Consider the following 27,159-nt stretch of genomic DNA (forward strand, 5'->3'; position numbering starts at 1 on the left):
TGATCAAGATTGAAGACTTAGTCCTTGGTCTGTACTTCATAACTCAGCTTACATGACGTAGTTACGACACTCACCTACTTTTCAAGATGGAGAAGTTACCGAGATAGGTGATGCGGAGAATTTCAGGTGCAAATGTTTGGCCAAGCTTCGCTCCTTCTTATAAAAGGAAATGATTACTCTCGCAAAGAAAATTAAGGAAGAGCGGGATAAGAAGGAAAAGGGCGATCACGGGACAGGAAACACGAAAAGCGGGAGAACATCTATACGTGACAAATTGCTAACCAAAGGTAGAATCAAGAAACTGTTACGCAGTTTGTTCATGTACACCTTTTGCGCCATAAAATGATTAAATTAACGTCCCCCCAACATTAACTGTTGAAAAATGGACCTAATTTTTAGCTTTTTTCAGCTTTTATCTCGGTATATGAACAATTTTCCCTTTAGTTTTTTCTTACGCTTTCCTTTTTCCGTTTTAAGAAGTGACAGAACTCGAGGAAAATGTACCGGGTGAGTTAATAGCTACAAATATATTATATTTATTATTGCTGCGTTTGTTTTAAACATGAAAATGTGGTTATTGCCTGCATATTAGAAGACCCACTGCTACAAAGTTGTAGTTTGATTCATTTTGTGTTTAAATCTTTTGACGTTAGCACTCGCATGTATACTTACTGACTATAATTTTCTTTGCTCTGGTTAACATTAAGAACGAGTGCTGGATTATGTTTTATGGTATAACTTGGCTTTTATGTAACCTACACTCGGGGTTTTTAATAAGAAATATAGAAGCAGCTGAATAGTGTAAAGCAACATCAGAATTTATTACATAACGGTTCTGCATTTGAATTGTAAATTTCTCAGGCCATCGAAAATCAGCTGGAGAACTCTTCAACCTCCCTCGTTAAATTGGCACCCTAATTGCCTACTGGTTGTTTTGAGTGCATCAAAGCACTGAAATCCTACTTACACCGTTTTAAAAAAAGTGTTGCTGTTATTATGATTTTTAAGTCAGACATACAAATTTATAGGACTGGAGAACATTTTGTGAATAGAGAAGATCATGCTAAACTGTGGATAGAAAATTCTTCTTTATCCTTAAAATAATGATTTGTGATTTAATCAGTGAAAATACTGCTTTATGTTTATACTTTACAGAGCCAGGTTTAGATGTTGATTTGTGAAAAACTTTTTAGTGCATTTCAGTCAGCACTGCACATGATTTGATGTTTTTCAAGAATAAACATTGCAAGAATTTTTCAAATAAACCTTTTTCTTGTATTTTCCTCACAGAATCCTGTCAAGTTGACTTTAAGGATCCAAACATTCTTCATGAGTTCACTCTGACTGTAACACCAGGTAAGAAAATGAAAGTTTTCTTAAGTGCTGTGAAGGCTCTCTCCAAATTTTCAACACCAATGATATCATACTGTTTTGCAAATGAAGGCCACATAACCTGGTCCACATGAGGCACTAACCTTTTGACCCCTAAGAGTGACTAGCATCTAATTTCTCCTTACCATATCAACCCTGAATCACATGTTAAGGTCACAAGAATAAAGAAAATAATCACCAACTAAAGAGGCTCTTGATTGTTAAATTCTCCAGGTCAGCAGCTTATGAAATGTAAAGAGAACAGTATAGAGAATATGCATACAGATGTAAAGGTATAAAGGGTGAAACACAAGCAAAGTGGCCCAAACTACAAGATTTATCCTAGTTTCTATAGCATTTCTAGGCCCCTGATGGATGGGATGTTACCTATTTTAGGTTACTCCCATGACCCTGCCTCAGCTTCCTCTGCCTTTCATCAGGGTTTCCTTGCTCTATGCAAGTATGCATTCACACCCCTGAGTAGAGCCTGGTCCACTTGAACTGTGAAAATTAACTTTAGGCTTGCCTTCTTGTAGCAGATCCATAAGAATGCAAGCAGCCTTTTTTCTTACCATTTGAATTATTTGCATTGCATTCAAATGAAGCATCCTACCAACTAGACAAGCTTCCATGTGTAACCCTTAAATTCAGTGGTGATTGTGTACAACCTCTTGAGGTTTCAATATATTCTGTTACAAATAGGTTATGAGAACAAACAAACTTATCAGCTAATAAACAATTATTTCATGATTGAGTGTTGGATATGAGATGATAGATAGCCAACAAGGCCCATAGGCCTGAGTTGGCTATAATCATCTCATATCCAATAAGTGCCAGTGGAATAATTGTTTTATGAAAAATGCCCCAAAAGATAGATAAAGCTTTCCAACTTTATTTTGTAAACTTTATTAATTTATTTATTTTTTTGAGTTATACACTTTCTTTATTTTTAGAGCATGGTATAATGGCTCATAACCCTTGATGGCTAAGCCAATGAAAACTCTTGAATTGCATTATCCAATGATCCAAGAAAATGAATGACACTGATACGGAGAATTAATGTTGGGATCTGGAGAATTAAAAAAACCTTACAATTTTAAGATAGCAAAAAGGCTTGGCTGCTCATCAGCCAATCCTTTGGAACCCAAAAATGTTGTTCAGAGTTATCCTTGTTGATTTAACACAGTTTTCTTTTATTTTTTTCACTTTTAGGAGAGGGTTATTGGAAGGATGGAATTTTTATATTTCATATTATGATACCAGAAGAGTATAATATAAAGGTGGGTTTATATTAACCTTTTAACTCCCAGATCAAATTTGTCATTCTCTTTACTGTCAACTACACAATTCTTATGTTAGTTCAGAGAATTTAGTATTGGATCAGCTAATTATCCCCAAATTGATATTTTTCTTTATTCTCATCACTTATCTGGTTGTTGTTTAATTGATATCGTCAGGAGAAATTCTGTCTTGGTCACTTATGGGAGTTAAAGGGTTAAATCTGTTTGTAATAATCCAATAATTTTAACTCCTCACTCTCAAAAGTGATCAGTTTTGTTAACTCTCCATGTGATCTGGAAATAATATCAAACAGGCAAGTTTTAAGAATTCAGCAAATTATCAACTGAGGAAGAATGTTAAGATACAATACCAAATTCTCACAACAAACTAACAAAAAAAATTGATCATTTAGGAGAATATGTGCAGAACGGTGAAAAAGGTTTTTTAGACTGTTAGTTACATTCTTGAACAAATGATTTTTAATATTTCCTAATTCTTTGCTTACTTTCCATTTCTTGATGTAAATATTTTTTTCAATGAAAAAGATTAAACTGAAAGTTGAGTGAAAAATAACAATTAATCAAGATTTCACTGGTCAGTGGGTATATTAAAGAGAAATTAAAGGAAATTCCAGTTGTTGTGAAAAAATTATTTTTTATTCAATTGATTTAAGAGTTTGTTTTTGCATCATTTGGCATTATTTCAGCCACCTAATGTTTGGTGTGAAACAAAAATCTGGCATCCAAACATAAGTGAGAATGGAGAAGTCTGTTTGAGGTATGTATATGTATATATTTAGGAATACTCTGATTTCAATTCCTAATGATAGAGATTTTCTATCTATCAGACTTTATAATAAAGTTTGGATATAACGTGCGCTGTCATTGGCTGAAAGAGTGTGCTTGATGAGAGTATAGAGCATAGAGCTGAGCTAAAGCTGTCATGCTATCTGCCAAATTGTACTATGCTCTGAGGACTTAGGAAGCAGATAGAGCACTCAAGAAGTGGGGAGAAACACTCGACTACGTCTCATGTTTCTCCCTACACTTCTTTCGTGCTCTAGTCGCTTCCTGCGGGCTTTATAACAGAACAGAGCACAGTCAAGGCTTCTCTATTTGTTAAATAAAGGACATTTCAAGGGCTTTGTTCGCTTGACTGTGATTAATTTTTAATTAGTTTCACATTCGTGTGATTATTGTTGTGGTTATGTAATCCTGTAATACCTAAGAGACCAGTGTCTAATTTCTCTATACAGTATCCCCCCTGAATGAATCAATAAGTTTGTGAGATTAATGGAAATGATTATCAATTGAAGAATCTTTTGATTGTGAAACAAATTATTTTTGTCAGTATTGTAGGAAATGTATAGAGGACAGAATGGAAATATAGGTACTGATGTTAGGGTGAAAATAGTTAATAAAATGGTTAATATAACAAAAATTGTTTTATATTTATACGCAGCTTGTTGAGGGAACACACTCTTGATGGGTCTGGATGGGCACCAACAAGAAAATTAAAGGTCAGTCTGAGGTGGCACTGCCAGCATTGAAATGGTTTTGTGTATGTTGCTATATTATCAAAAAAATTTTTTTTTCTGCATGCAGATAGTTTCACTCTTTTTAAAAACTCTGAGATGGGTGAGCATCTAATACTTCCAACAGTATCACCCTAATTCAAACATTCTAGCATAGCATGATGTCTTTTTTCTTCTACCACTGACTAATTTCATATCTTTCCTCAGGATATAGTGTGGGGCCTGAATTCTTTGTTTACAGTAAGTTATGATTATATCATCTCACCAAACAGATTGAAAATATTAATAATGGTAATAGCAGAGCTTGCAGAGCATAGCCCCATAATTATACAAAATAGTAGTAACCCATCAAGCCAAAAAAATATGGATGTATGACTGTACGACTGTACAAGGTGCTACTTTTATCATGCATGGTCAACTGTACCAGCTTTGTTCAGTAGTCCAGTGGTCAGTGCACTGGACTCCAAGTCGGATGACCCGGGTTCTAGTCCTGGCCGGGGCAAGGCATTGTGCCCTTGGGGGAAAAAAAAAATGAGCTCCACTTTTAGGCTTGGCTAAATCTATATACCGGTATTAGGACTTCATATCGTCCAATTTAGTCTGTCATCATGCAAGAGATGAACAAAAGCAGGAGTCTGATTTGTTAATCACTAGTATGATTACAAAAAGAATTGGGTGACATGAAGTCCTTTTACCAATCACTGGGATAATCAAAACTGTGACAAAAATTTAGAAACGAACCAGGCATTGTCATAAAAAACAACTAACAGTTAGCATGACAACAGCTTGTACACATGAGACACATATACAATGTCTTATTGAACTGTCCAATTACAAGCATAAAGTGTGCATTGTCTTATTAGTGCTCAAATTTGGCTGGTAATAACCAATCATGTTTGAGAATTTTGTCAAAGTTTTGATTATATTTTAAAAAATATATAATATATTTATATATTTGTGTCTACAAGTACTTCATACATTCAATAACATGACTAACTCCCAATACAATGCTACATTACATAAGTGGCATATTGGGTGTGTTCTGTTGCCCCAGTATGGTTGAATAGTGGAATAATAATGATGTACCGGTATATATCATTGCTTTTAGGACTTGCTGAATTTTGATGACCCACTTAATGTAGAGGCTTCAGAATTATATTTTAAGAACAAGGTAAGTTTTCAGAACTAATCTAGTGAAACCTTCATTTAGCAAACCTCATTTTGAGCAGATGTGTGGGAGATGGGATGGCCTAATTTTTGGTGTGCTGTACTCAGGGCCCAGAGGTATGGGTTTAAGATCTGGCCAAGTCAATGTATTAAGCTCTTGAGCATAACATTTAACTCTCACCATGCCCCTCTCCACCCAAGGGTGTAACTGGGTACTAGCAAATTGTCAGAGAAGCCTGATGAAATGCTTAGGGATAACTTTGCAATGGGTGGGCCACTTATCTTAATACAGACTTCACCTTTACTACATGGTGAACTTGCTGTTAATTTTCATAATAACCTTCAAACAGGAATCATTTCGAAGACGAGTTGAAGACTATATCAGACTGTATGCATCCCCCAGAAGATAACATACAACACAGCCAGCAGCATGGAATCACCAGCTCCTGGCCGGTGTCCTTTGTCTCTCAAATAAATTATTTATCAGTAGCAATAATTGTAGTAGATCATAGATTGATTTTGTAAGTACTGTAAGAGTATGATTAAGCCAAAGTTTATTCTGCATGAAGTTTAGCTCCCAGAAGAGTGAATCTACAATTTACTTCACGTATCTAGTGAGCTGTGTAATGTTTAGTTAATTGTAATCTATGGATCACCAGTTGATAGGTGTCCTATTTCTTTTACTCTCTCATCTTTATTTATTCCTTCTTTTCTTAAATCTGTGACTTCTCTCAGACGTTTGTCTGTCTGTCGGTCTGTCTGTCAGTATTTTTGTCTATCTGTCTATCAGTCTGTTGAAGTCCGTCTGGCCATTCAATTCTCTTTTTATCTGTCCATTCATCTGACTATATGCCCTTCCATCTTTCTATCTATCTGTCTTTTCTGCCTTTCTGACCATTGGTCTGTTTGACTGTCTGTCTTTGGGTCCACTTATCGATTTTGGGCTCAAATCAAAATACAAGATCAAGGCCATTTTTTACATGCTTTTCTCAAAAGCTTTCATGTCAAAAAAAATATATCAAAAAAATATCAAAATAGGGAAACGTAAGTTAAGACATAAAATGATCAAGCAGGAAATTGTCTTGATCTAAGATTTCCGATCATTTTCCAAAGATTACCGAAAAGTAACGGGAAGTTACGGGAGTATTTTCCTTATCTAAACCTTTCAAATAGGAACAGTGGAGTGATCAAAGAATTTGCTTGAGTAAAGCCTTATATAGCGGTTTCTCGGGTGCACTATGAAAGGAGAGGTCTCTTTGCGCTCGTTTTCGCTGCTTTGCTGCTCAACACTACCGTAGAAGGCCAGCCACACGGGCTATTGAACTAAAGCAGTGATTTGGGAAAGTGTAAATCTTTGTATGAGGTGCAAAACTACAAAAGAAGGTAATTCCTTTTTTTAAGTACAAAATTTTTTGTAATATTTAATATCACTATGGCAAATATAAAGCTAAGTTACTCACCCAAAGTGTGCAAAACTTCTGTTTTTACTTCTTGATTCAAGTAGTGTTTAAAAGAGTTACTAACACTTCCAGAATCTTTATTCGTTTTTGACTCTCGCAGAACCAAATTTTGTTTCCTTGCGGGAAGTTTATGTCAACTTGGGGAGCCGTGTTTTTTTCAGGAACCTTTCCCCGTGCAAGCTGGTCGCATTTCCCGGTTGGTTCCAATCACCGCACCCACTGGTTCTCCGTGTACCCACTCTCCCTCCAACCGAACATGGAACATCGTGACGAACAAATCAACCTGCCTGCATGACTGACGGGATTTCGTGTACGCGAAATACAACCAACTAAGCTTGCCGAAGATGTCCTGAGGATTTTTTTTAGGCCATAATTGTTTTATAAATAGGCCCATTTCATATCTCGAGGTAAAGATAATTAAAATTGTGAACTAGAAGATCATATGATGTTATTAGACAAACTTCTAATACTTTGCGTCAAGTGTAAATTATTAGGCTCCAAACCTCTGAATATGGGCACACGTTCATCTGCCCGGAGCCCATCCCCTATAAAGGGACCCGGAGTATTGCCACTTCCCTCGGTTATCGTAGGTCATCCCCTCCCTCAGCATTACTCCAGGCTCCCCTGGTGGTCCGCAAGTACCTAGTAATACTCCTGCTGGTTTGAAAGAAAGCACCTGTAAGAGTGAATGCTTTAAAGCTGACACCACACAGTGATCTGAATAAGTTTGGAACCCCGGAGCTTCGACTCAGTGGCCTGCAGAACAGGCGCAATTTTTTGGTGTATTTCAGGCGAACAAAGGCGAGTGCGATTCGAGTGCGAAGCGGTGTCATGCGCAAGGGAAGGAGTGCCAATTTTTTTTTTCCTTCACGCGCTTAAACACTCGCTTCGTGTTTTCCTCTTGTTCACCTGAAAAATGGGCAAAATTTATGCCTGATCTGCAGGCTACACCTCAGCTTCCAGTGCGCTAAACGTAGGGCAACTGGATCTCCCTCTATGCATGATTTTCGCTATTTTGGTAGATTCATAATTTAATCAATGTCGAAGTGCTACGATTTGTGCGGCAAAAAATCGCACCTGGTCAATTTGGACAATTTACCCAGCAGTAGTTGAATCAAAAACAGTTTTTTAACTGATGAACAGAAACCTCTATTATAAAATCTAGCTTTTTAATAATTCGTAGATTTGATTGTTCTAGGACATCTACTAGTTGCCTCACCATTCTCTGAAACCCAAATACTATTGAACAGCGGTCAACCCAAAAAGAGCATAACCCTTGTTATGTAAATAAGTTTTGCGCGGTTCATTTCAACTCTGGTGCTATTGTTTGTAACGGACAAAAATACGACAAAAATATGTAAATCCAGTGACCTAGTCACTGAAGACACTGGAATTTATAGCAACATGATATTTGACGGCTGTTAAAGTGAATCTTGAACCTTCGAAAGCCAACGTTTAGTTTGTTTTCTCAGAGAAAGGGCGTATGAATTCTCATACATACGGTGTTTCGTTTGCAAGGTGAGCGTTTTCACAAAGTTGTTTGTCCGTTTAAAACTTATTAAATAACTAATTTCGACATTTAACGAACGACCTGTGTAAATTGAGAGTACTGAGGGTAAAACCTTTCCTCGTTTGCTGAGATAGAATGTTTCCAGCTATGTTAGGAACTGATGTGCGTATTTATAACAGTGATCTGAGTTGATATCGATGGCATGATTATAAATTTGCGTCGTAAAACGTGTAAATAGTTAGTTAGACAATTCATCGAGGTGCTAATGCTATCGTTACCTCGCCAAAACTTAGTAACACTGTAACTGAGTCAAATTAATCACAGCTATAACAGATATTTCACAGAGAAGTGAGCTAATATCCATGAGAGATCGAAAGTGATTACCTAAAAATATTATCGCTACAATTAGCTCAATCCGTCGTTTACTGTTATATGAGAACAGAATACTGTGACTTAAGGAATCTATTCGCAAAATGTGACACCGAAAATTCAAAATTTTTGTCTAATCCTCTTGATGTTGTTTATAATTACTTCTGAGAGGGGAAGAAAAACAAATCAATCTTTATTTTAGCGATAGGGGAGCTCGAAAATGAAGGAAAATTTAAAAGAATAAACGCTGTTTAAAAACTTGATTAGAGTAATAGTTTTGAATGTACATCAAATGGAGTACATTTCAGCTCATAAAAATCCAATTATTTTAATAATTGTAGCTCAAAGATTCCCAAATTGTTGATGATCCCCAGATGTAGATCTGTACACTGATATTGATCGAATTTTCTGGTCATTAATTGCATTAATGCCCTATCAACAGCTGGAAAATTACGATAGGAAACTTAAATCAATAGAGGAATGTTTTTGATACAATCTTAATTCATTAAACAGTAAATGGGAAGATCATGTTGAATATCCAATTTTACAGACGTTGAATTCTTTGCAAGGGAACAGATGTAGTGGTGTTGTTATTTCAAATATTTTACCTGTGGGATAGCAGAGGAAAATAACGGACTGTTACATGCTGTTAATTTCTTTTTGAGAAACTATTTCTGGCTAACCCCACTTTACTCAACCAATCAAGATACAAAAAAATCACTGAGTTGGAACAGAAAATGCATCATTAATTTGGCATAAATTGCACTAATGGGTTTTCATTTTGATCAAATTCACAATTATCTGGTCTTGTTATGAATTGTAAATCTAATAAGAGTGAGCTGTTTCCAATGTAAAATCTTTTCTTTAACATATCCATGGCATCTTATGCTAAACAAACATTCACTTCTTTGTTAAGTTTTCTGTACTGTTAGCATCTAGAATTTAATGAATCACTTTTGTTTGTTTTATTTTCAAAATCTTGTTTTGAATTTTGGCCTTCATTAATGTGTAGAGATTAAATGGTTTTGAATAGCAGAGTCCTATGGATATCAATGTGATCCTTTTTTTGTGATCTTAAAGTACACATGAAAGTTTTTTTCTATTGTGTGCATTCATATTTTGAATAATGCTCTATTTAAATGGAAATTAACTATGACCTCAGTGAGCAAGTCTGCATAAATTATTGTTATTTTATTCATGTGAAGGTCAATGTAATGATCCTATATGGATTAGAAGAGTTTGAAAATGAATTTTGATTTATAATTATTTTTTATATGATCTTGTTAAATTGGTTAATGGGTCATCTTAAAGCTGAAAGTATACTTGGCACCCTTTTTTTACAAAACCTGATGCTGCTTGTTATAATCTGTGACAGTCGATAATTTGGGATAAATTATTAAGTAGTTGACCAAAACTGTTGGTTAATTTCAAATGTGTGGTGCTTTCAGTTTTATTTAGGTTGAAGTATGGTAATGGCAATAAATCAATAGTGTATAGAATTGAACCAATGATAGAATTTAGCCACAAAGACTGTGTATTCCACAATAAGTGGCTGTGTAGAAAAGGAATAAAAGTTATTTTTTAAAAATCTTTTTGAACAGACATTGTTCCATCACAGCTATAGCAAATAGAGTTTTCTGTTCCATTTTGATTTACTTTACTAAAACAGGGTTATTTTTTTTGTTTAGAAAATAAGAATTTAGGAATTAATTGTTATAGGTAATATCTCTGATCTGTGAGTAAACACTGGATTATAGAATATATGAAAACAGTTGCATATCATGACAGATTTGGGAAGATGTTTCACCTCTCTGGCAAATAACTGAATTTATTGTTTTTTTAGAGGGCACGGTAACGAATCTTGCAATCTGATTGGTTCTTTACCCGGTCAGTATTTTCCTATCTCTGCCCACGGGCCACAATAATGCTTTCGTGAGTCGCCGAGTACATCCCAACTTTCGTTGTCATTTTTGATAAATATACCTCGTTTTCCGGCTGGGCAGTATTTTTAAGCAAACGCGTCGGTCACTACCTCAAGCCGATAAATAACTTATGAATCCTCTCTTTTCTCTCTATCAAATCACTTTGGTTGACAGAAAAATATTGGTTTCAGAATGAATTTGTATAAACAATAGTGTCATTACGTTGGTTGACAAGCGGCCTTAAAACCTTCTGCAATTAATTTTAATCGTTCACAAAAAGTACCCAGAAAGTTGGAACGTGAGGTATTTGGTTACAGTTAAACTGAATGATGTAACTTTCATTCATTTAATATCTGAATTTTCTTGAGAAATTTGTTCATAGTGAAAGAGCGAGCGAAGTTTTAATTTAAGTTCTCCAACAAATATACGCTCCTGGTGAGTCTTTTCAATTCCGTTCAATTTGGACATTTGTACCTTAAATTGCACAACAGAAATTGAAGGAATTTTTTGAGAAAAGGCTGCATTACATTCCCTTGTGTCTCGTTGGAGTGTGCCGTTCGAATTTAGTTTTTGTGAAGGAAAGATCAGAGTTAAACACGCCATTACAGCAAACAAACGAGCAAACTCTCACAACTTCAAAATAAAAAGATTGAATTTACTCACAATTACTTTCCTCGCCGTTTACTTAATGAACAGAGGTAAATCTTCGTACATGAATGAATCGTCGATGAGAGTGAATAATACTTTCCGTTAGATCATTAACTGATTTTGAAGAAAACATTGTCATGACAGTCCTTGCCAAACTAGTTCTGTTGGTTTTCAAATGTTCCTTCGCTTTTTTTTTTCTTGCGCGCTCTCTAATTGACAGGTGTCAGATTGTGACAGATACTTGTAAAAATAATGTTTCAAAGTTTGTTTGGAAGCCTTTTAAATCACCTTTATCGTTACGGAAATGAAAATGTTTCGCTGAGGCATCTCTCTTAAATTTGCATCACCTCTATTTTAACTACCATTTACCCACTCAAAAATTGTTCAGTTTATGGAAGAAGATCTTGCCGTATTTATGGCCATAAATCATTCGGGTTCTTTCGGAAAGAATTTCGTCAAGTTTAAAAACAATAAATATGTTATTTACCGGCTAAGGGTCGGTCCGTATGGTGAAAAACTGTGACCTCGGTCACAGTTTTTCACCATACAGACCTCCCAGCCGGCAAATAACATATATTCATTATCAACTTATAAGCTGTTTATCAGAAGCTAAATTTTGATAGTTATTTTTCAATTTAGTGTACATTGTCTTTAAATACATCACTATTTTTGCTGAAAGTAAATTTAAGATGAATCTGAAGTGGTGGGGGAATAAAGCCATAAATGACTCTTCACACAGTAACAAATTCTCCTTGTCTGTGCCTGAATCATCCATCAGGAACTAAACGGACTCACCACTGCTCATGCTGTGTCCAGGAAGACAGCACCCTTAAGTAAGTAAAACGGTATATGGATGGCAACAAGCACAGGTCCCTGGGATGAAACTGATGACAGTGCAAGCTATGATGCAGCGCCAACGATGCGTCCTCCAAAAAGAAGCACTCTCAGAGTGAGCCACTTGCGTCGGCCTTATGCACGACCCCCTTCACCTCCTCGCCATGCCTCTTCTTCAAGATCAAGGATTGGGGGTGGAGTGGTAGCTGAGAAAGTGGAGGACCTTGCTGCTTCACTTCAGGCCACAACAGAAGTGTTGTCCACAGCAGATCGCATGTTAGAGCACTACAGGGATATAAACGTTGAACAAGATGAAGAAATTGCAAAGGTAACCCCCCACACCCAGTAATCTGACTGGCTAATCTCATGCAGGACTTTTTCAAGCAATTACTGATTGATGTTTGAATCAATAACTTTGATGTGCAAGGTTTTTATTTTAATTTGTATTTTGTACCTGTAGCTAAGAGCTGAGCTTGAAAAGTCTGCTGATATTCTAAGACGAGAAAGAATCTCAAGAAGACGGAGACTCCCTCCTACTCCTTCATCTTCGCAGGTAATACTTTTTTTCTTTATTGAAACAACTTTTTGGGTTATGTTCCTTAAACTTAAAATTTAGCAGCAAAGCAAAAAGGCCTAATGCTAAATTATCCACATGAGTGGAATACTAATCTTTCACAGGTTACCCTAGACTATGAGCAGTCCATCCTTTTTATTGAAGTCCAATTTAAAAAAATTGATAAAAAAAATTGATGTAGGCACCCTGTGCTCTAAGAAGTGGGACATAAGAAAAGAAAAGTCCAGTACTTCAATAATTTACTCTCAAAACTTTGATCAAAATGGACTTATTCGACTCTTATTTTAAATTATTTTTCTCAGTCTGAGGATGAACATGGCAGACCAGCAAGGAAAAGAGGTTCAGTGAGATTTGGCAAAGATGTCCGATCAGATGTAAGTAGATTAGTGTCACTGTTTCTAATCATAATTCCTTTGCAACTATCATTAGCACTGTATTCTCCACACTGTTCTCTTTACAACCGCTATGGAACTGACAGGGAGAATTTGTTTGACAGTCAGGAACTTTTTATATTGGTGATCATTTCCTTTATTCCTATGACTTAAACTTTTGATTCAATGGTGATATTGTAAGGAGAAATTAAATGCTGATCACTTCTCTTCATTCATACTCTTTACAGGTTGACCAGCTGCGGGAGGCTGTGAGAAACCTAAAAAGTGAACAAAATCGCCTGACTGGAGAAATTGAAAGGGAAAGGGAGGAGAGGGAAAGGTGGGTTTTATCAGTAGGAATGATGTGCACCTATTGGGCTTGATTAGGGAGTAGAAAAACCAGTATCTCTCTCGCAAATAATGTTCCATTCACCTCATAATAATTTTTGTGAGTTTCAAGGGTGTGACAAAGAGGGGGTGTTTCTTGCATACATACAGCCTCTCTCTTTGTCAAGAAAAACTGATTATTTATGATTAAAAAAAAGGTCCCCATTACAGGCTCCCTTTCAAACCAGCCTGCTACTGAACTGGGCTAGCCTGCTCAAAAGTTGCCAATAAATGAATGAAATAAAAAAATTAAGGTAGCCCAGCATACCTCAAAATGCCTTCAAGATGTCAGAGCTGGACATCTCTGAAATCTGAACAATGGGTTTTCAACCGCTAGTGTACCACATTATTGGCATTCTCAAGTTCATGATATCTCTGTAATCTGTTTTTTTTCTTTTTTTTGGTGTCCATAAACAGGGTTGGTGGTGACTATAGTTATAGCGGTGCTACTAGGCGAGACCAGCGAGGACCCAGTGGAACATCAGGTGATATCAGTAAAGTTTATTTCTTTGTCATCATTTCCCTACTAATCGCCATTTTTGTTGCTTGCTTGCATTTAGTTACACATAAAAACTTGTTTACTTTTTTGTCTAGAAGTCGTCTCCAGAGCAGATTTGGCAGAGAGGTATAGCAATTTGAATGAGATAATTTTGCTCTCTCACTTATAATCCAAGTACTTGAGAGAGATGTCGTTTTTGCACTGCTGTTGTGCTCTGTTAATTCCACATTTTAATTTTTGATTAGGGAGAGGCTTCTTAATGAGCTGCGGGAAACTGAAGAAGCAAGCAGACGTCAGGCTGAAGTTCTTGTTAAGGTTTTTATATCTATTTATCAATTTTGTTTTATCTTACTGAGCAAGTATTTTGCTGTCTCTCTCAATCTGAAGGTAGTGTAAGCCTAATGGCAAGAGTTGTTTGACTCTGCAGGGACTGGATGCTGAGCGAGACGTCCTTCGAGAAAGCCAGAGATTAGCTTCAGAGAGAGACCGAGAACTAGAATCATTAAGACAACAGGTTAGCCAGCTGTTATGAAGATTATAAAGATTGTCACTAGCATGAAATCAGAAAATTTGATTTACCCGTCCTAATGCCTTTCTAAAATTTTTACCAAATAAAATTGTTCTCAGAAGAAATTGCAGTCAACCTGAAGCACAAAAATTTGTTCATCCAACAAACGCACACACGCACGCATGCCCATATACGCGCGCATGTACACGCGTGCTCACTCGAAACTGCCACCCCCCACCCCCAAAATAAACACTCACAAAGTTCATGTCACGTGCCTGTAACGATGCAGGTAAGTATAAATTACCGCATTGAATTCCACATCAAAACATCCAGTTGGTTCAATTTTTATCTCAGTCTAAAAATTAAGCATATTAATTTAATCCCTCTGAGTTACGAAAAATTCTAACGAATAATTTGATTTTGCTGCTAACGACATTACAGACTGAATTAATTTCTAATTGAATTCCTATTAAAACGATTATGTGGGATGATTGCTTTGATTTTATGCCTAACTGAAAGAGAATCAACATTTAACGCACATCTGCACGTTGACATATAATCAATTAACGGTTAATCAAAATATATGTAACGATTTGATTCTGCAGTGACGGCCTCCCGTTTCGAATATTCCCTTGAGTTCGTTCATCGGCTGAGGATCTTGAACGGTTTTTATTTCCCGTGGCTGCTGGTTTTTTTCTACTGGTTAAAAAGTGTTGTCTACAAGTTGTACTCGCGATTGGAGTATTGTTGAATTCGTTTAAAAACTAGCAAATGAATGAAAATAATCTGTAAAAAATATGCTTGTGGCTTTTAGCTCTTTGAGGGTTGATCAGCTGTGGCATTTGAAGATGCAACTGGATAAAAACAAAGCAATGAAAACTACTTTTTTCAGTTTTGGTAAAATTTTGATCGATAAATTAACCTATAATTTTCAATTCTGCGTCAAGGCCACGTTGTCGTTTAGGGCGGTTAACGTTGATGCCGATTTCACTGCAGTTAACCTAGGATATGAGTTAATCTGGTGTTTAACAATCCAGATCCTCTGGTTTTAATCTGTGCTAATCTTACAACTGACTACTAATCTTTTTACTTGCTGATTTCTTAAACAAGATTTATTGGCCCGGAAGGTTTGAAACTATTTTTTGAAACGGATTTGAAGTTGTATTATATCTGAAGGCAAGCTGTTTCCTGAATGGCGGGAAAATGGAACACCGCAAAAGCGAGACTGAATCTCATTGCTTTACACAGTTGCAGGCAAATCAAAAATTGCAACAAGATGAAATTGAAAATAGACTCAAGGAAATTCAACACGAGGTAAACACAGTTACGCACTTGCTGAACTTCTTCAGATGCACTGTTAAGTATTTACTAGCAACGATATCCCATTTACTTTGATTTTACCTAAATAGGCTTTTATCACTTGCACGATTACTCGCCAAAAGTTTCTGAAGCCATGTTTAGACTCCGAATGTAAGACCTCGAATTTGATAAACAATAATGAAAATTTATTCGTAACCATTTATGCGCTAAGAAAAACCCCAGCGTCTCTATCCACTGCACTGAATGCACCGACATGTCTTTTGTCTGGGAGCTTTCTTCAATCTTCAGTATCTCTCTCTTTGCTGTGTGCGATCACCAGATGCGAGCGGAGCGAGAATCTTGGGAGAAGAAACAACAGGAAGTCGGTCAACTCGCCAGTGAATTGCGAAATGTTCGGGTAATTACTTTCTTCATACGTACATTCTTGTTTTGCTCTGAAAAAAGGCAAAACTCTCTTTGTTTTCTTCTTGTGAAATGAGAACTTTAAGTCTTAAAATAATCTAAGTTGTTAATTGCTACGATTAAGCTTTCTCTAGAGATAAAGTTAACACAAAAAAAATTTCTACCTAAACCAAAATATCCATTTTTTTTCGCTCCCTGAAGAACCTTTAATTTCTAGCTGGTTATTTGACAATAGATCCTGGCCTAGGAGGGTGTTTGTTAGGCTCGAAAAGTGCTACCTAAAATGTCGACACGGTTTGCTTTCGAGTCGTTGCAAAATTTTGATAGCTACTCGAGGAACTCTGGTCACTGAAACACAAATTAGAAATATAAAATTTATTCTGATAAATATCTAGAATAAATGCTGGGATTTCCTCTATTTTTTCTTTGAAACGAAATACTTGTGAAGTAAACCTTTTTTAAAATTGATCAATAAATTTTTCCTTGAACTTTTGTTGTTGTTGTTAAAATTCAACTCAAAACTTTTCTCTTCTTTTCCTGACGCAGTCACAAAGCCCACTTTGGCAAAGCTTTTTTCTTACGTTTTATATGATTTGTTGCATCTCTGCAGAGTTTGTTGGATGAAGCCAATGACACGAAGATGCGAGATGAAATCCGAACGGTGGCAAGGTATCAGTGAATTGACCTCGCACCAATGTGTCTTCTTACTGTTTCAGTCTCAGCTGTGATGGGGTTAATAACCAGGTTTGAGTGAAAAAAACGTTGACCAGAAGATCAGATCATATCGATGGATGTTCCCCTTTTGTGATTTGTGTGTGCCGTGTTTTACTCTTTTTTTAATACCTTAGCAAATTGCGACAACTCACAGGGTAACGTTGGTCGTAGTGAATTTTAGTTTCCAGGGATTTCCTAGCGATCTTTCACTCGATCGTAACTTGAAAGCGTCCTCAATATTGCGCACGCGCCACTTTTGACACATCGCGTGGTCATTTCCAAATCACCTTTATGAAACAGCTAAAGCTTTGAGCCACGAAACCTGTATTAAAAATCTGTGCGAAATTACCTGAAGCTTTCCCAAATCTTAACTGTCGAAACGAAATAATGCTGCAGCTTACAATAGCCTGCAATTAATGTTCCTCCTCCTACCCCATATCGCCTATCTTCCACCCCTCCCTGATTAATTACAATGGCCCTCCTCTTATCCGACCCTGGCTCGCTTCTTTTTGGCACATCATGAAAGAATTTTGCTTGATCTTTTTTTTTTATCAGTGAGCTAGAGTCTGAACGCAGGGCCCTGGAGGAGAGCGAGAGAGAGAAGAGACTACTTGCTTCACGTTTGGAAGATTTATCGGGGAGACTGGAACTCTCAGAGAGGGAACGCCGAGAGGTATAGCAATGTTCTACACTTTAAAAATCCAACCTCGTCCCTAGAAGTTTCTCGGCCAGATTGCTCTAACATAGAGGCCAGCGTTGAGAAACCTGTGGCACGCAGCTGATCATGTTGTTGCGAGATCCTTGCAAACATGGAAGCCTGAAAGGAAGGTCCCTCTCGATCGACCTCTATTTTGTAAACTGACCGAGAAATCTCTGGGAAGGAGATTGTAAAAAAAACCCTTTCAGGATTGCATCACGTATGCACAGACTTACCATTTGTGGTACCTAACTTAACTCAACGATGTGTTTTAGGTCATGGCCGAGCTAGAAGCTGCCACAAAAAGACTGGACCAGAGCGAAGGAGGAAAAAACGCGCTGGTAGATCAGGTTCGTAAGGCAACCTCGTTTTCATGAAGAAATATTCTGAAAGCGAGGAGGAGTTACATAAAACAACTCGCAAAACATACAGCTCACCTAAATGCTAGGATGCTTCGTTAATTTTGAACGCATTTTCAAATGTCTATTTGTTATCTCTGCATTTGTGCAGTTGTCAATTGGGTATCGAAACTGTATCAGAAATGGCGTCGTTTTTACTTCATTACGTTTCGTTATTAGTTTGGTATACCAGAGCCACCCTCTCAATCTGCTAAAACTAAAACTAATCGTAGCTTGGCCATCTGCGTTTTCCCGCGCTTCAGGCAGCGTGCTTGTTCCTATTTACATCCCATTAGTTCCTTGTAACATTTACTTTTTATTCTGGTAGGCTATTTTGTTAACTTTGTTTTTGGTTTTACGGAACTCCATCGGAAAACACTATGGTTTCTTTGTGTTAGAAAAAATAGCGTGCTTCTTATCCAAAGATTTGTCACCTTTTCGCTGTTTTTTAAATACATGGCCAAATATTTATTCGACATTTTTAATTCGTTCTAAAGGCAGAGCAATTACGTCAACAGTTTTCACGCTCAGAAACTGAAAAGACCGAATTGTCAAGGAAACTCGAAGAGGCCCAAGCGAAACTAGAAGACAACGAGTCGACTCGGAAAAGACTTCAGAATCGGTTGGAAGGTTTGAATCGACAGATGGAGGAAGGACAAGGAGACCGCGATCGTCTCGTGGAACAACTTGAATCTCTTAGAGGACAGGTGTGGAGAAGATTGAATTAAAATTTGTCATGCGATGTTGCCATGGTGTCGTGCGCTATATCATAGAAGGAGCTTAGGGATGATTCCGGTCACAGCATACAGGGGCGTAGCAAACCGGGGTCCAGGAGCGCTCATGAACTGCCCCACCTTCCTTCCTATGGGGGATAATTTTTGTTTAATTCAGGTGGTGAAAACGCGCGAGTCCAAAGAATCTGCATGAAATAAATCTTTTCGAGTGCTATGTACGCCAACTTCTGGCCCTCGTCTCACAGTTGAGAGCCCTTTGATTCCGAGAAAGAGCATAGTTGTAAACTACTTAACGAGAGACTTAAGGAAATTCATAGCCAAGACTTACCCTACGCGGTTTGCGTGGCGGCTAGCATTACAGATACTCCTAGTTTCGATGCTAGTTTCCACGAAAGATTGCTATATCAATTTATACTTGTGACTGGAGAAGAGTTAAGGGAAAAATTGTTCGCCTTTACTGTATAGTTGAAAGGCATAAACGTCAACTTGGCCCTTTGAGGAGTTGGCAGGAGACGCAGGCGGCTGCCAGTGTTCATGATATTTTGAATTTATTTGGTCAATGAAACTTTATCTTCAGCAGGGAAAGTTCATCAATGTTTATTTTGCTGTTTTCAGGTTGCGAAGTCCGAGCGAGAAAAAGATGAAGTTATGCAACAGGTGTCGAGAATGACCAGAGGCGCGGCACATAGACGTCAATCATTGGGGAGAACCCCTTCAGCGGCAGCTCAATTAATGAGGAGCATGGGGCGGACCGAGGGGCCTGGTGGAGATAGTGCGTCTGAGATGAGAAGAAACTTGGACCGATTCGAGCTAGAGCGGGATCTGGATCGGAGGAATCATCTGGGGGATTCGTTCTATGATGGCCCATCCGGAAGAAATTTCAGGGGAGGGGAGGATATGGATAGGTATAGTAATTGAAAGGGTTGAATCTGCTATTGAGCCTTAGCCCGGCTTCTTGGGCATAAAACCTGCATCCCGTGGATGGGGTGGTAATTCATCACAGACCAATGCTTCATAAGATTTCCTGGACAGTTACCTTTACCCTGGGTGAAGAGAAGTCTTTAGAGCATATTGATAAACATTACAGCACAATGACCCGGCCAGGTCTGGAACGCGAACTTCTTGACTAGAAGGCCAGCTTGCTAACCAAGAGGCAGAATATGACTATGACAAAGTTGATGTCAAAGGGGAAGTTTCCCATTATATCCGGCAACGCGGTTACACTGTGTTGATATTAATGGGAACTTAAGTACCCTGACCGTAAGGAGAATGCCCCTTTGATATCAACTTTGTCTTAACCAGGGCCCAGTTTTTCGAAAGCCGATTAGCGCTAACCCTGGGTTAAATTTTAATCTGGGTTTCTATACTTCTTTGTTCGATAGCCTTTTTGGGATCATTTTCCTCTACTCTATATGAAGCATCTAATCATCAAATTGCTGACAAAAAGAATTCTACTGAATTTTCCTTTAAAGCTTCCAGAGCTGAAATCCGATTGCACACTAACCCTGGGTTATCTAAACCCAGCTTTGAACAACCCAGCCCAGATCTGTAACGCAGTAATTGGCTCTTTCTCGATTCTTCTGTGTTTTCCAAAAATAATGGTGAAGTGCAAATAACTTAAAGAAAGAAAGTGTTTTTTTTACAGTCAATGGTTTGAACCTGGGGAAGGGGGGGGTTAGATGTGATAGTGTTGTCTGATCGCCCGGGTGAGTGTAGTCCTGAGAAGGACTGTTGTCGATAGTGGTGGCTAATGTTTCCACAATCTGAGCAGAAGTCATCATCATAGTCAAGTGAATGCCTGTGATCAGTTGACCCCGACTTGACTCTGATGATGACATCCGCTTAGGTTGTCGAAACGTCAGTCACCACTACCAACAACAGTCCTTCTCAGGACTACTACACTCACCGAACGAACAGACTACACTTTCAAAGTGTTTTCTGGAAGAAACATTCTCTGAGCTCGAAACTTAAGTGAATATATTCTTACCAGCTTTTATATTTTTGCTAGATTCGACCTGTTGAACAACTTGGAACATCTGCACCAGGACATGGATCGGAAGGACGAGCAGCAGGAGAGGTTACTCAGCCAAATGCGGGAACTGCTGACCAAGTATGAAGAGAGCGAAGAACAAAAAAAACGGTATATGAACGAGCTAGAGGCTGTGAACAAGAAACTCAAGGAGGCGAATAAAGATGTACAGGAACTGGAAGGACAACTGGAGGACAAAGAGAACCAGCTGAAGGAGAGCGATAAGAAAAGAACGGAGCTGAGGAACAAAGCTCTGCAATCAATAAAAGAGTAAGTATTTTTAGGGTAGCGTTTGCCTATAAAGCGCGCTAGCGGAGCCTCATACACAAGAAAGTCCAAGCAACCGGTGATCAACTGGGATCCCATCTAAGGGGAGTAACAGTACTTCTTATCACTCTATGCTACAGTAACCGTGATAAGCTCCAACTTGAGGGTCCTTTGGCTTGAGCGCAGGCCTTATCTTACTTTTGTTATATTATCGCCGTACTACTTCATTCTATCAATCAATGGCGTTACTTGGTTTTAGGTATCGTTCTAAATGCAAGAAACTGGAAAGAGAGGCGGAACAAGGACTCGCAGCTCACTCGCAAGAACCAGTGGTATTTAATTAATTCAAATTTTCATTCTTAATGCGTGTCTTGAATTGTTTGTGTTATTTTGTTGCATTCTCTCGAGGCTTTACGTACTTACGTTACTTCATCGGTGGAAACTTTGTTACTTTCGTCCGCCATTTCAGGCAACGATAAGTTTGACTTACGATTTAAATAATGAGTTAAATGGGGTAAACGCTTTTGTTTTTACGATTTTTTTTGTTGTTGTCAGCCGACCTTTGCTTCTTGATTGCAAGGTGTTTAAGCCTTTTATAAAGAATGATCTATAATCGTTTTAAGAGATTCCTCTCCATTTATTTCAATTCTTTTTCTCTAATTTATTTTAGAAAGAGCTGAGGGAAATCAAAGAACTGCGGGCTAAAGTCGCCAAGTTGGTTTCCAAGCTCCAAGAGGAAGCCGAACAACGACAGGTGAGGAGAGGGGACTGGAAATAATGATTATAGGACCATTTCATTCTCCAAATTGAAAAACTTGCAAGATTTCAATAAAAATTCCTCGACATGCTACTGATGTGAAGGCCATTTGGTTTATTCTAGGAAGAGGGGGTCATCTTTTGAGAAGGACTAGTCTTCAGAATACCTACCTGGGTTTTCCTGTGATGTTTTAAATAATTTTTAGGATGCTTCTTTAGAATTTTGCAGATACCTTGCTATTCGGCATGTTGAATGCGAAATGAAGCAACGAGACGAACTCCAGAGTTCTTAATTGTATGCATCTGAGTTTGGGTAAATGTTGAGAGACGCATCTGCATTATTTATCAATGCCAGTTCAAAAGAAAAGCTCTTTGTACTTCGTGCGGCCGGGAACTCACTTCCAGGGAGGGAAAGGTTGGGTTAGACTCTCTCTGATCTCAGATGGTTGTTGACCACCTGCCTTTCACATCATACAGGATTATGAACAACGAATTTTAGAAGCCAGACAGCAAGATAGAGCAACGAAGGAGGAAGCTGCTTCGCTTTACGCTCAGCTGCAACAAGTATGTAATCATTCAAAGCGAAAATCATTTCCATCCCAATATGATAAAATGCTAAATTCTAAAATGTTTCTCGTCAGGAACGGGATGCCCATACCAATGCGTTGAGAGAGCTTGAGGAGCAAATCCAGGCCCTCACGGTTTGTATCAATCCTTTTTTGTCTGCAGTTAGCGAAGCGTGCAGACTAACGAACACTTTGGACTTCCATTTGAAGAACATCCTGTCTGTTGACCATTATCTTCCAGGCTAATCACGAACAAGCTCTACAAGACGCCGCTAAAAAGTCAAATAAAGAGAGAAGTGAAGTAGAAGATCAAATTGCGGATATGAAGGTAATGCGGTTTGGACAGACTCAATTTCATCGATTGGGTCCACGGTTTACATTTGGCAGATATCTAAGGAAGGGTTTAAATATAAAAAGCGAAATACCTCGTAACAGACACAAAAACATGTACAAATGCTTATGCTGGATACGTAAACGGAAATGGCCAACCGTTAAAAGAAAATGTTAATGGTTGAGGAGGGACATTTGAAGGTCTCCTTTTTACTCAGAGATCGAGCCCAAAAAGGATAGGATTAACCAACAATTTTATTTACGTCCTTAAATCGTACCATAATGCTTTTAAATTGCGCTACTAAAAAAAGCCTCTGAGGTGACTTTCAACAATTGTCATGTATGGCTTTTCACACAGATTCAACTTGCGGATGAAAAGTCAACTATAAAAGCCTTACGAAAACGCCAAGAAAAAGATAGGGAGGAAATGGAGAAACTTAACACTGAACTTAATGTGTAAGTATTCACAATAATTTGACCTAAAACTTGGGCATATGAGAGTCTTACAGGTACAAGCTTTCCATCACCTTTCCATTTCTGCGCGTTCGGTTGTTTTGGTAAGTTCTTATTCAGCAGTTCAACATCAGACAGATCAGCTCCTTTTACCAAACGCAGATCTTGCGACCAAAAAAAAAATGAAGTGACCCTTGGACGAGCACACCTCGAATAGCTGTTGCATTTTAATTTGACCCTTTCAACGCTATGCTTTGCCCAAACTTTGACTCATTTTGGTTCAGTAATTGTGATTTTGTCACCAATTAGAGCAACAGAGGAGAATACCAAGTTGAAAGCTCGCTTAGAACAGGGCAAAGAAGAAACGGAGAACTTGGTTTGTAAATTAAACAACAACGTTTTCACTTTGAAATTTTTGCATATTTTGTGCAATATGTTTCGTCTTTCTTTGTTTTCAACCTGTCTATTTTTCCATTGATTTTCTGCAGAAAGAGAAAATTGAAGTACACCAGAGCAGGTTTGTTTGAATTGTTCGCTTTTTGTCGGATTTCTTGTGAGAGAGGGTTGAGTAACTAGAAACTGACGTTCTTTATGCGTTACATGCCTACATTACAATTGTAAGCTCTTTTTCAGCGTTTGATAGTATCATTTCTTTTTTTCTTGCCTTTGAAGGATTACTCAGTTAGAGGATGCCTTGCGACGTAATCAGTACGCGCTGGAGAAAGCTGCAGAGGAACAACAGGTTCTTATTTCATTTTGTCCTTTTTGTGTTTATATTCAGTGCAGGACTAACTTCAGCTCAATTTGAATCCCAAAATAGTGGCTCGTTAGGATATAAAAACACAAACGGGACAGTAGTGGGGAAGGAGCACTGTCTAAAAAGGGAAAAAATTAAAATGGATTGTAAATGACCACAAAGTATGAACTCAATAAGGAAGAACCAGGGAAGAGAAAATGATAAACCAAGAAGGAAAAAAAGTTGGCTTAGGATGGAGAATGGATGGCAATTAGGAACCGAGAATTTTGAATTTTTTTTAATTGTTTTTTTTTATGTGTGTGTGTGTGTGTGTGTCTCGTCGTAGTCTGGACTGCAAAAGTTGGATGACCAGCTGGATCGAGTTATTGAGCAAGTTTGCAGGGACTCGGACATGCCTCTTCCGGTGAGTGCTTCAATTTTTCAGTCGATCGGTCGGTTATTAGGTCTGTGACTTAGTCAATAAGTCAGGCAGACAGACAGTTTGTTAGGAAGTCGGTCAGTCTGTCCGTTTGTCCGTCTGTCCGTTAGTCAGTCAATGTCATACATCAGTCAGTCAGAAATTCTGACGAGAGGGAAGTAAAGGAAACTAGACCCCAACAGGACTGCATGGATGCGAAAAATTGTTCCGGGAAAAAAAAAGCAGTTTCTGACCAAAGTTATTTGTTTCCAGTCTCTCTTCTCAAGTGGAAGCATAAGAAATAATTCCCAAAACTGGATTGCTGAGATGATAGTGAGTACAATTCTTTTTATTTTAATCTTGTTTTCCAGGGAAGGTGGTTGATGAGCGATCAATCGCGGGAAAAAAAAAAATATGTCTTCTGAATTAAAGGTTGACCCCTTGGATCCGCAAAATTGTATTTCTTGGATCTGCCCTTGTTCACTTGCAGTCTTTGCCTTCTTTTTAGCTGAAATTTGGCTTTTATTTGTTTTAAAGGGTAAATTTCGATGGCTCTCTGAAGAGCTGAAGGCTCGCTTGCTGTCGGAGCGGAGACTTAAGGAACAAGCTGAGTGGAGCCACAAGAGAATACGGGTTAGTAAGACGTCTAAGCACGTGGATAAACCATTCTTATCTCACGTGACATGTAACCAGGCCTCTCTTTTATGAAAGCGGGGTTTGGGGTATCCTCTTGCATAGAAACGTGGAATAAGTTTGCCTGAGTGAATTTCTTATCAAAAGAAGCAAAGTTTGATTGGCAACAAATTCAACCTAAGTCCTATTTCTTCTTGGCTTGGCGACTTAAGTACGACTGTAAATTGAACTATAGTGTGACATCTGGGTCGTCTTGGACTTGGAAAAAAATATTATATTGCTTGTCTTTTCTAGGATGTTGTCCTGAAGGCGGACGAGGATAAAGAATATTTTATATCAGAACTTGACAAACAGAGCATGCTTCTTGATGAACTTGCAGCTCAAAAGAAAGGTAAACGATGCAAGAAACGTGATGTGGTTCGATTTCTCGTGGAAGACTCAGATTTCTTTGTTCCACGGTGCAACTTTTAACATTTATTTTCGTGAGCATGATCGGAGGGAGAGGGACCCCTGGACCTTTCTCCTGGAGCCGCTATTGCGACTATCCCTTCCCTCTGAACTTTAAACTCCTGTATGTGATTAAACTGTAACTTCTCCCCGTGATTTCAGAACATCACCCCGCAAACAGGTGATGAGAACAGACAAGCTCATCCGCTTGAGGATGTTATCTTGATATAAAGCCAAATTCTCCTATCTTATTTACAAGAATGTGTATGGTAGTCAGTAGGGAGAATTACAAACTTGATATTGCGAGTTTAAGGCAACAGTATTATCAGTGGGTCGCATGTTATCAGTTGTCGGCGACATGTCGCCACCTCACCAACAGAACCTTCAGATTCACACTTTTTGCACTTTGTTAATGTAAATGTCTCTATCGAAATTTTAAATATGTTCTTATTCATGTAGGATTGGAATCCAAAAATAAACAGAACAACGACAATATCAAAACTCTTCAGGTAATATTTTCTTGTCTACTTCTGATAGTAATATGAGTTTTTTTTAGACAAGTGCATATCCTCAATTATGTTTTTATCTCGTCATTCTTAGGACAGAATAACTCAACTGACCACGCATCTTGAGACGGTAAGAACGTAGTGCAAGTTTACCTATAGCTTTAAGCGCTCAGTGTGGAGGCGCGGTGGCCTCGTGGTTAGTGCACTCGAATCCGGATCGGGTGGTCCCGGTTCGAGCCCTGGCCGGGGTCATTGTGTTGTGTTCTCAGGCAAGACACTTTACTCTCACAGTGCTTCTCTTCACCCAGGTGTACAAATGAGTACCAGCAAATGTGCTGGGGGTAACCCTGCGATGGACTAGCATCCCATCCAGGGGAGAGTAGCAATACTCCTAGCCGCTTCATGCTAAGAAAACCGGAGTTAAGCACCGGCCCAATGGGCCACTTGGGCCCGTATAAAGGCTTTTACTTTTTAAGCGCTCAGAGTGACTAGAATCTAACTGAATTTCTCTTATCAATGTCGCCCGTGAATCAAACAGTCAGGTTACAAGAGCAAAGGGAATGATCATAAACTTAAGAAGCTCTTGATCGTGAAACATATTCTCCCTCTCATTTCCCATGGAAATGTATAGAGAACATTATCGAGAATGTGTATACTGATGTTAGGCTGTAAAGGATTGAGAGGGGTTCCTTTTTCTGTGTTCTGAGCCCTAGAAATGTTGGAATCGTGTATAGTTTTATAGACGAGGTGTTTGTGGTTCTATCTGCAGAGCACGCGAGCGTTACACGCTACGGCGGAAGCTTTGGATGATCGTCAAAAGGTCATAGAGGAATTTGAAGGGTTACGGGTAGGTTTTCAGAAAACTATTAAATAGATAAATTTTTAATTGAGCATGGACAATAATCTAGGACTGCATTGGTTTTGATCTACGTCGCCCTTTGATTGGTCCAGAAATCTTGCCTCATCCTCTTCCTCTCCTCTCCTCACCCTCGTGGCAACCAATGAGAGTAAAACTAAAAGGAGTCACGAGTTGGTCATGTGCGTTTTCCAACACTCAAGTTAGTATGCATTTTCTATTCCTGTCCTCATTGGGTCCTCGGGATACTTTTCGTTGTTTTTTTTTCGGCCGTTTGTTTTAACGACACACAATCGCACGAAGTGTGCGTCAGGAGCGTAAGTCTCAGACCTCGGTAGGATTCAAAGCTATGGCATCATGTTGGGAGACAGGAAGCCCCTCCCTCCCATAAGGATGGCATCGATGCGACCCCTTTTTAAAGATTTCTTTTAACCTTCATACTCTTTTTCCTTTTTTTTTTCA

The 27,159-nt window shown here is 38.3% G+C and overlaps 2 protein-coding genes across 13 annotated transcripts in view; both read left to right on the forward strand.

Moving 5' to 3' along the window:
- The first annotated feature begins 20 nt into the window (after positions 1-20).
- Positions 21-7,280, forward strand: LOC113667166 (NEDD8-conjugating enzyme UBE2F). 3 transcript variants are annotated; one of them, XR_016182948.1, is made up of 10 exons: positions 29-287; positions 478-507; positions 1,291-1,356; positions 2,584-2,651; positions 3,359-3,429; positions 4,114-4,171; positions 4,394-4,426; positions 5,295-5,357; positions 5,704-6,736; positions 6,975-7,280. XR_016182948.1 is itself a non-coding variant. In XM_089193919.1 (9 exons), the coding sequence occupies exons 1-9, from the start codon at positions 170-172 to the stop codon at positions 5,761-5,763; spliced, it is 567 nt and encodes a 188-aa protein (XP_089050045.1). In that variant the 5' UTR covers positions 21-169; the 3' UTR covers positions 5,764-6,818. The 3 variants fall into 3 exon arrangements, 2 of the variants coding, with proteins under 2 accessions (XP_089050045.1, XP_089050046.1); XM_089193919.1 differs by lacking the exon at positions 6,975-7,280 and having other exon boundaries at positions 21-287; positions 5,704-6,818; XM_089193920.1 differs by lacking the exons at positions 478-507; positions 6,975-7,280 and having other exon boundaries at positions 44-287; positions 5,704-6,818.
- Positions 7,081-27,159, forward strand: part of LOC113667215 (uncharacterized) — a 24,162-nt gene continuing 4,083 nt past the window's right edge. For 2 of the 10 annotated variants that reach the window (XR_016182947.1, XM_027183017.2), the window contains exons 1-33: positions 8,083-8,331; positions 12,041-12,424; positions 12,557-12,649; positions 12,973-13,044; positions 13,290-13,381; positions 13,846-13,913; positions 14,023-14,053; positions 14,173-14,242; positions 14,355-14,441; positions 15,684-15,749; positions 16,075-16,152; positions 16,768-16,826; positions 17,427-17,544; positions 17,844-17,918; positions 18,464-18,673; positions 19,316-19,605; positions 20,709-20,999; positions 21,256-21,328; positions 21,667-21,750; positions 22,230-22,316; positions 22,394-22,453; positions 22,560-22,646; positions 23,007-23,104; positions 23,411-23,477; positions 23,590-23,618; positions 23,774-23,843; positions 24,184-24,261; positions 24,529-24,588; positions 24,793-24,888; positions 25,183-25,279; positions 25,795-25,844; positions 25,936-25,971; positions 26,611-26,688. Coding sequence is in view for 9 of the 10 variants with exons in the window: in XM_027183017.2 (XP_027038818.2) it covers positions 12,116-12,424; positions 12,557-12,649; positions 12,973-13,044; positions 13,290-13,381; positions 13,846-13,913; positions 14,023-14,053; positions 14,173-14,242; positions 14,355-14,441; positions 15,684-15,749; positions 16,075-16,152; positions 16,768-16,826; positions 17,427-17,544; positions 17,844-17,918; positions 18,464-18,673; positions 19,316-19,605; positions 20,709-20,999; positions 21,256-21,328; positions 21,667-21,750; positions 22,230-22,316; positions 22,394-22,453; positions 22,560-22,646; positions 23,007-23,104; positions 23,411-23,477; positions 23,590-23,618; positions 23,774-23,843; positions 24,184-24,261; positions 24,529-24,588; positions 24,793-24,888; positions 25,183-25,279; positions 25,795-25,844; positions 25,936-25,971; positions 26,611-26,688 (3,159 nt within the window). In the remaining variant the exon portion in view is untranslated. Of the gene's footprint in view, positions 7,221-8,082; positions 8,332-12,040; positions 12,425-12,556; positions 12,650-12,972; positions 13,045-13,289; positions 13,382-13,845; positions 13,914-14,022; positions 14,054-14,172; positions 14,243-14,354; positions 14,442-15,683; positions 15,750-16,074; positions 16,153-16,767; positions 16,827-17,426; positions 17,545-17,843; positions 17,919-18,463; positions 18,674-19,315; positions 19,606-20,708; positions 21,000-21,255; positions 21,329-21,666; positions 21,751-22,229; positions 22,317-22,393; positions 22,454-22,559; positions 22,647-23,006; positions 23,105-23,410; positions 23,478-23,589; positions 23,619-23,773; positions 23,844-24,183; positions 24,262-24,528; positions 24,589-24,792; positions 24,889-25,182; positions 25,280-25,794; positions 25,845-25,935; positions 25,972-26,610; positions 26,689-27,159 lie in introns of those variants that run through there. The other 8 variants (XM_089193909.1, XM_027183033.2, XM_027183025.2 and 5 more) reach the window with 8 other exon arrangements.

Source organism: Pocillopora damicornis, chromosome 14 (assembly GCF_964200805.1).
Source record: "Pocillopora damicornis chromosome 14, jaPocDami1.2, whole genome shotgun sequence".
In the NCBI taxonomy this organism is placed as follows: domain Eukaryota; kingdom Metazoa; phylum Cnidaria; class Anthozoa; order Scleractinia; family Pocilloporidae; genus Pocillopora; species Pocillopora damicornis.

Bases quoted from the DNA above. Each gene is read 5' to 3' on its own strand.
- LOC113667166 (XM_089193919.1), top strand. From the start codon at position 170: ATGATTACTCTCGCAAAGAAAATTAAGGAAGAGCGGGATAAGAAGGAA. The intron at 288-477 runs GTAGAATCAAGA...TTCCGTTTTAAG, and splicing joins TGACAAATTGCTAACCAAAG to AAGTGACAGAACTCGAGGAA. The intron at 1,357-2,583 runs GTAAGAAAATGA...TTTCACTTTTAG, and splicing joins CACTCTGACTGTAACACCAG to GAGAGGGTTATTGGAAGGAT.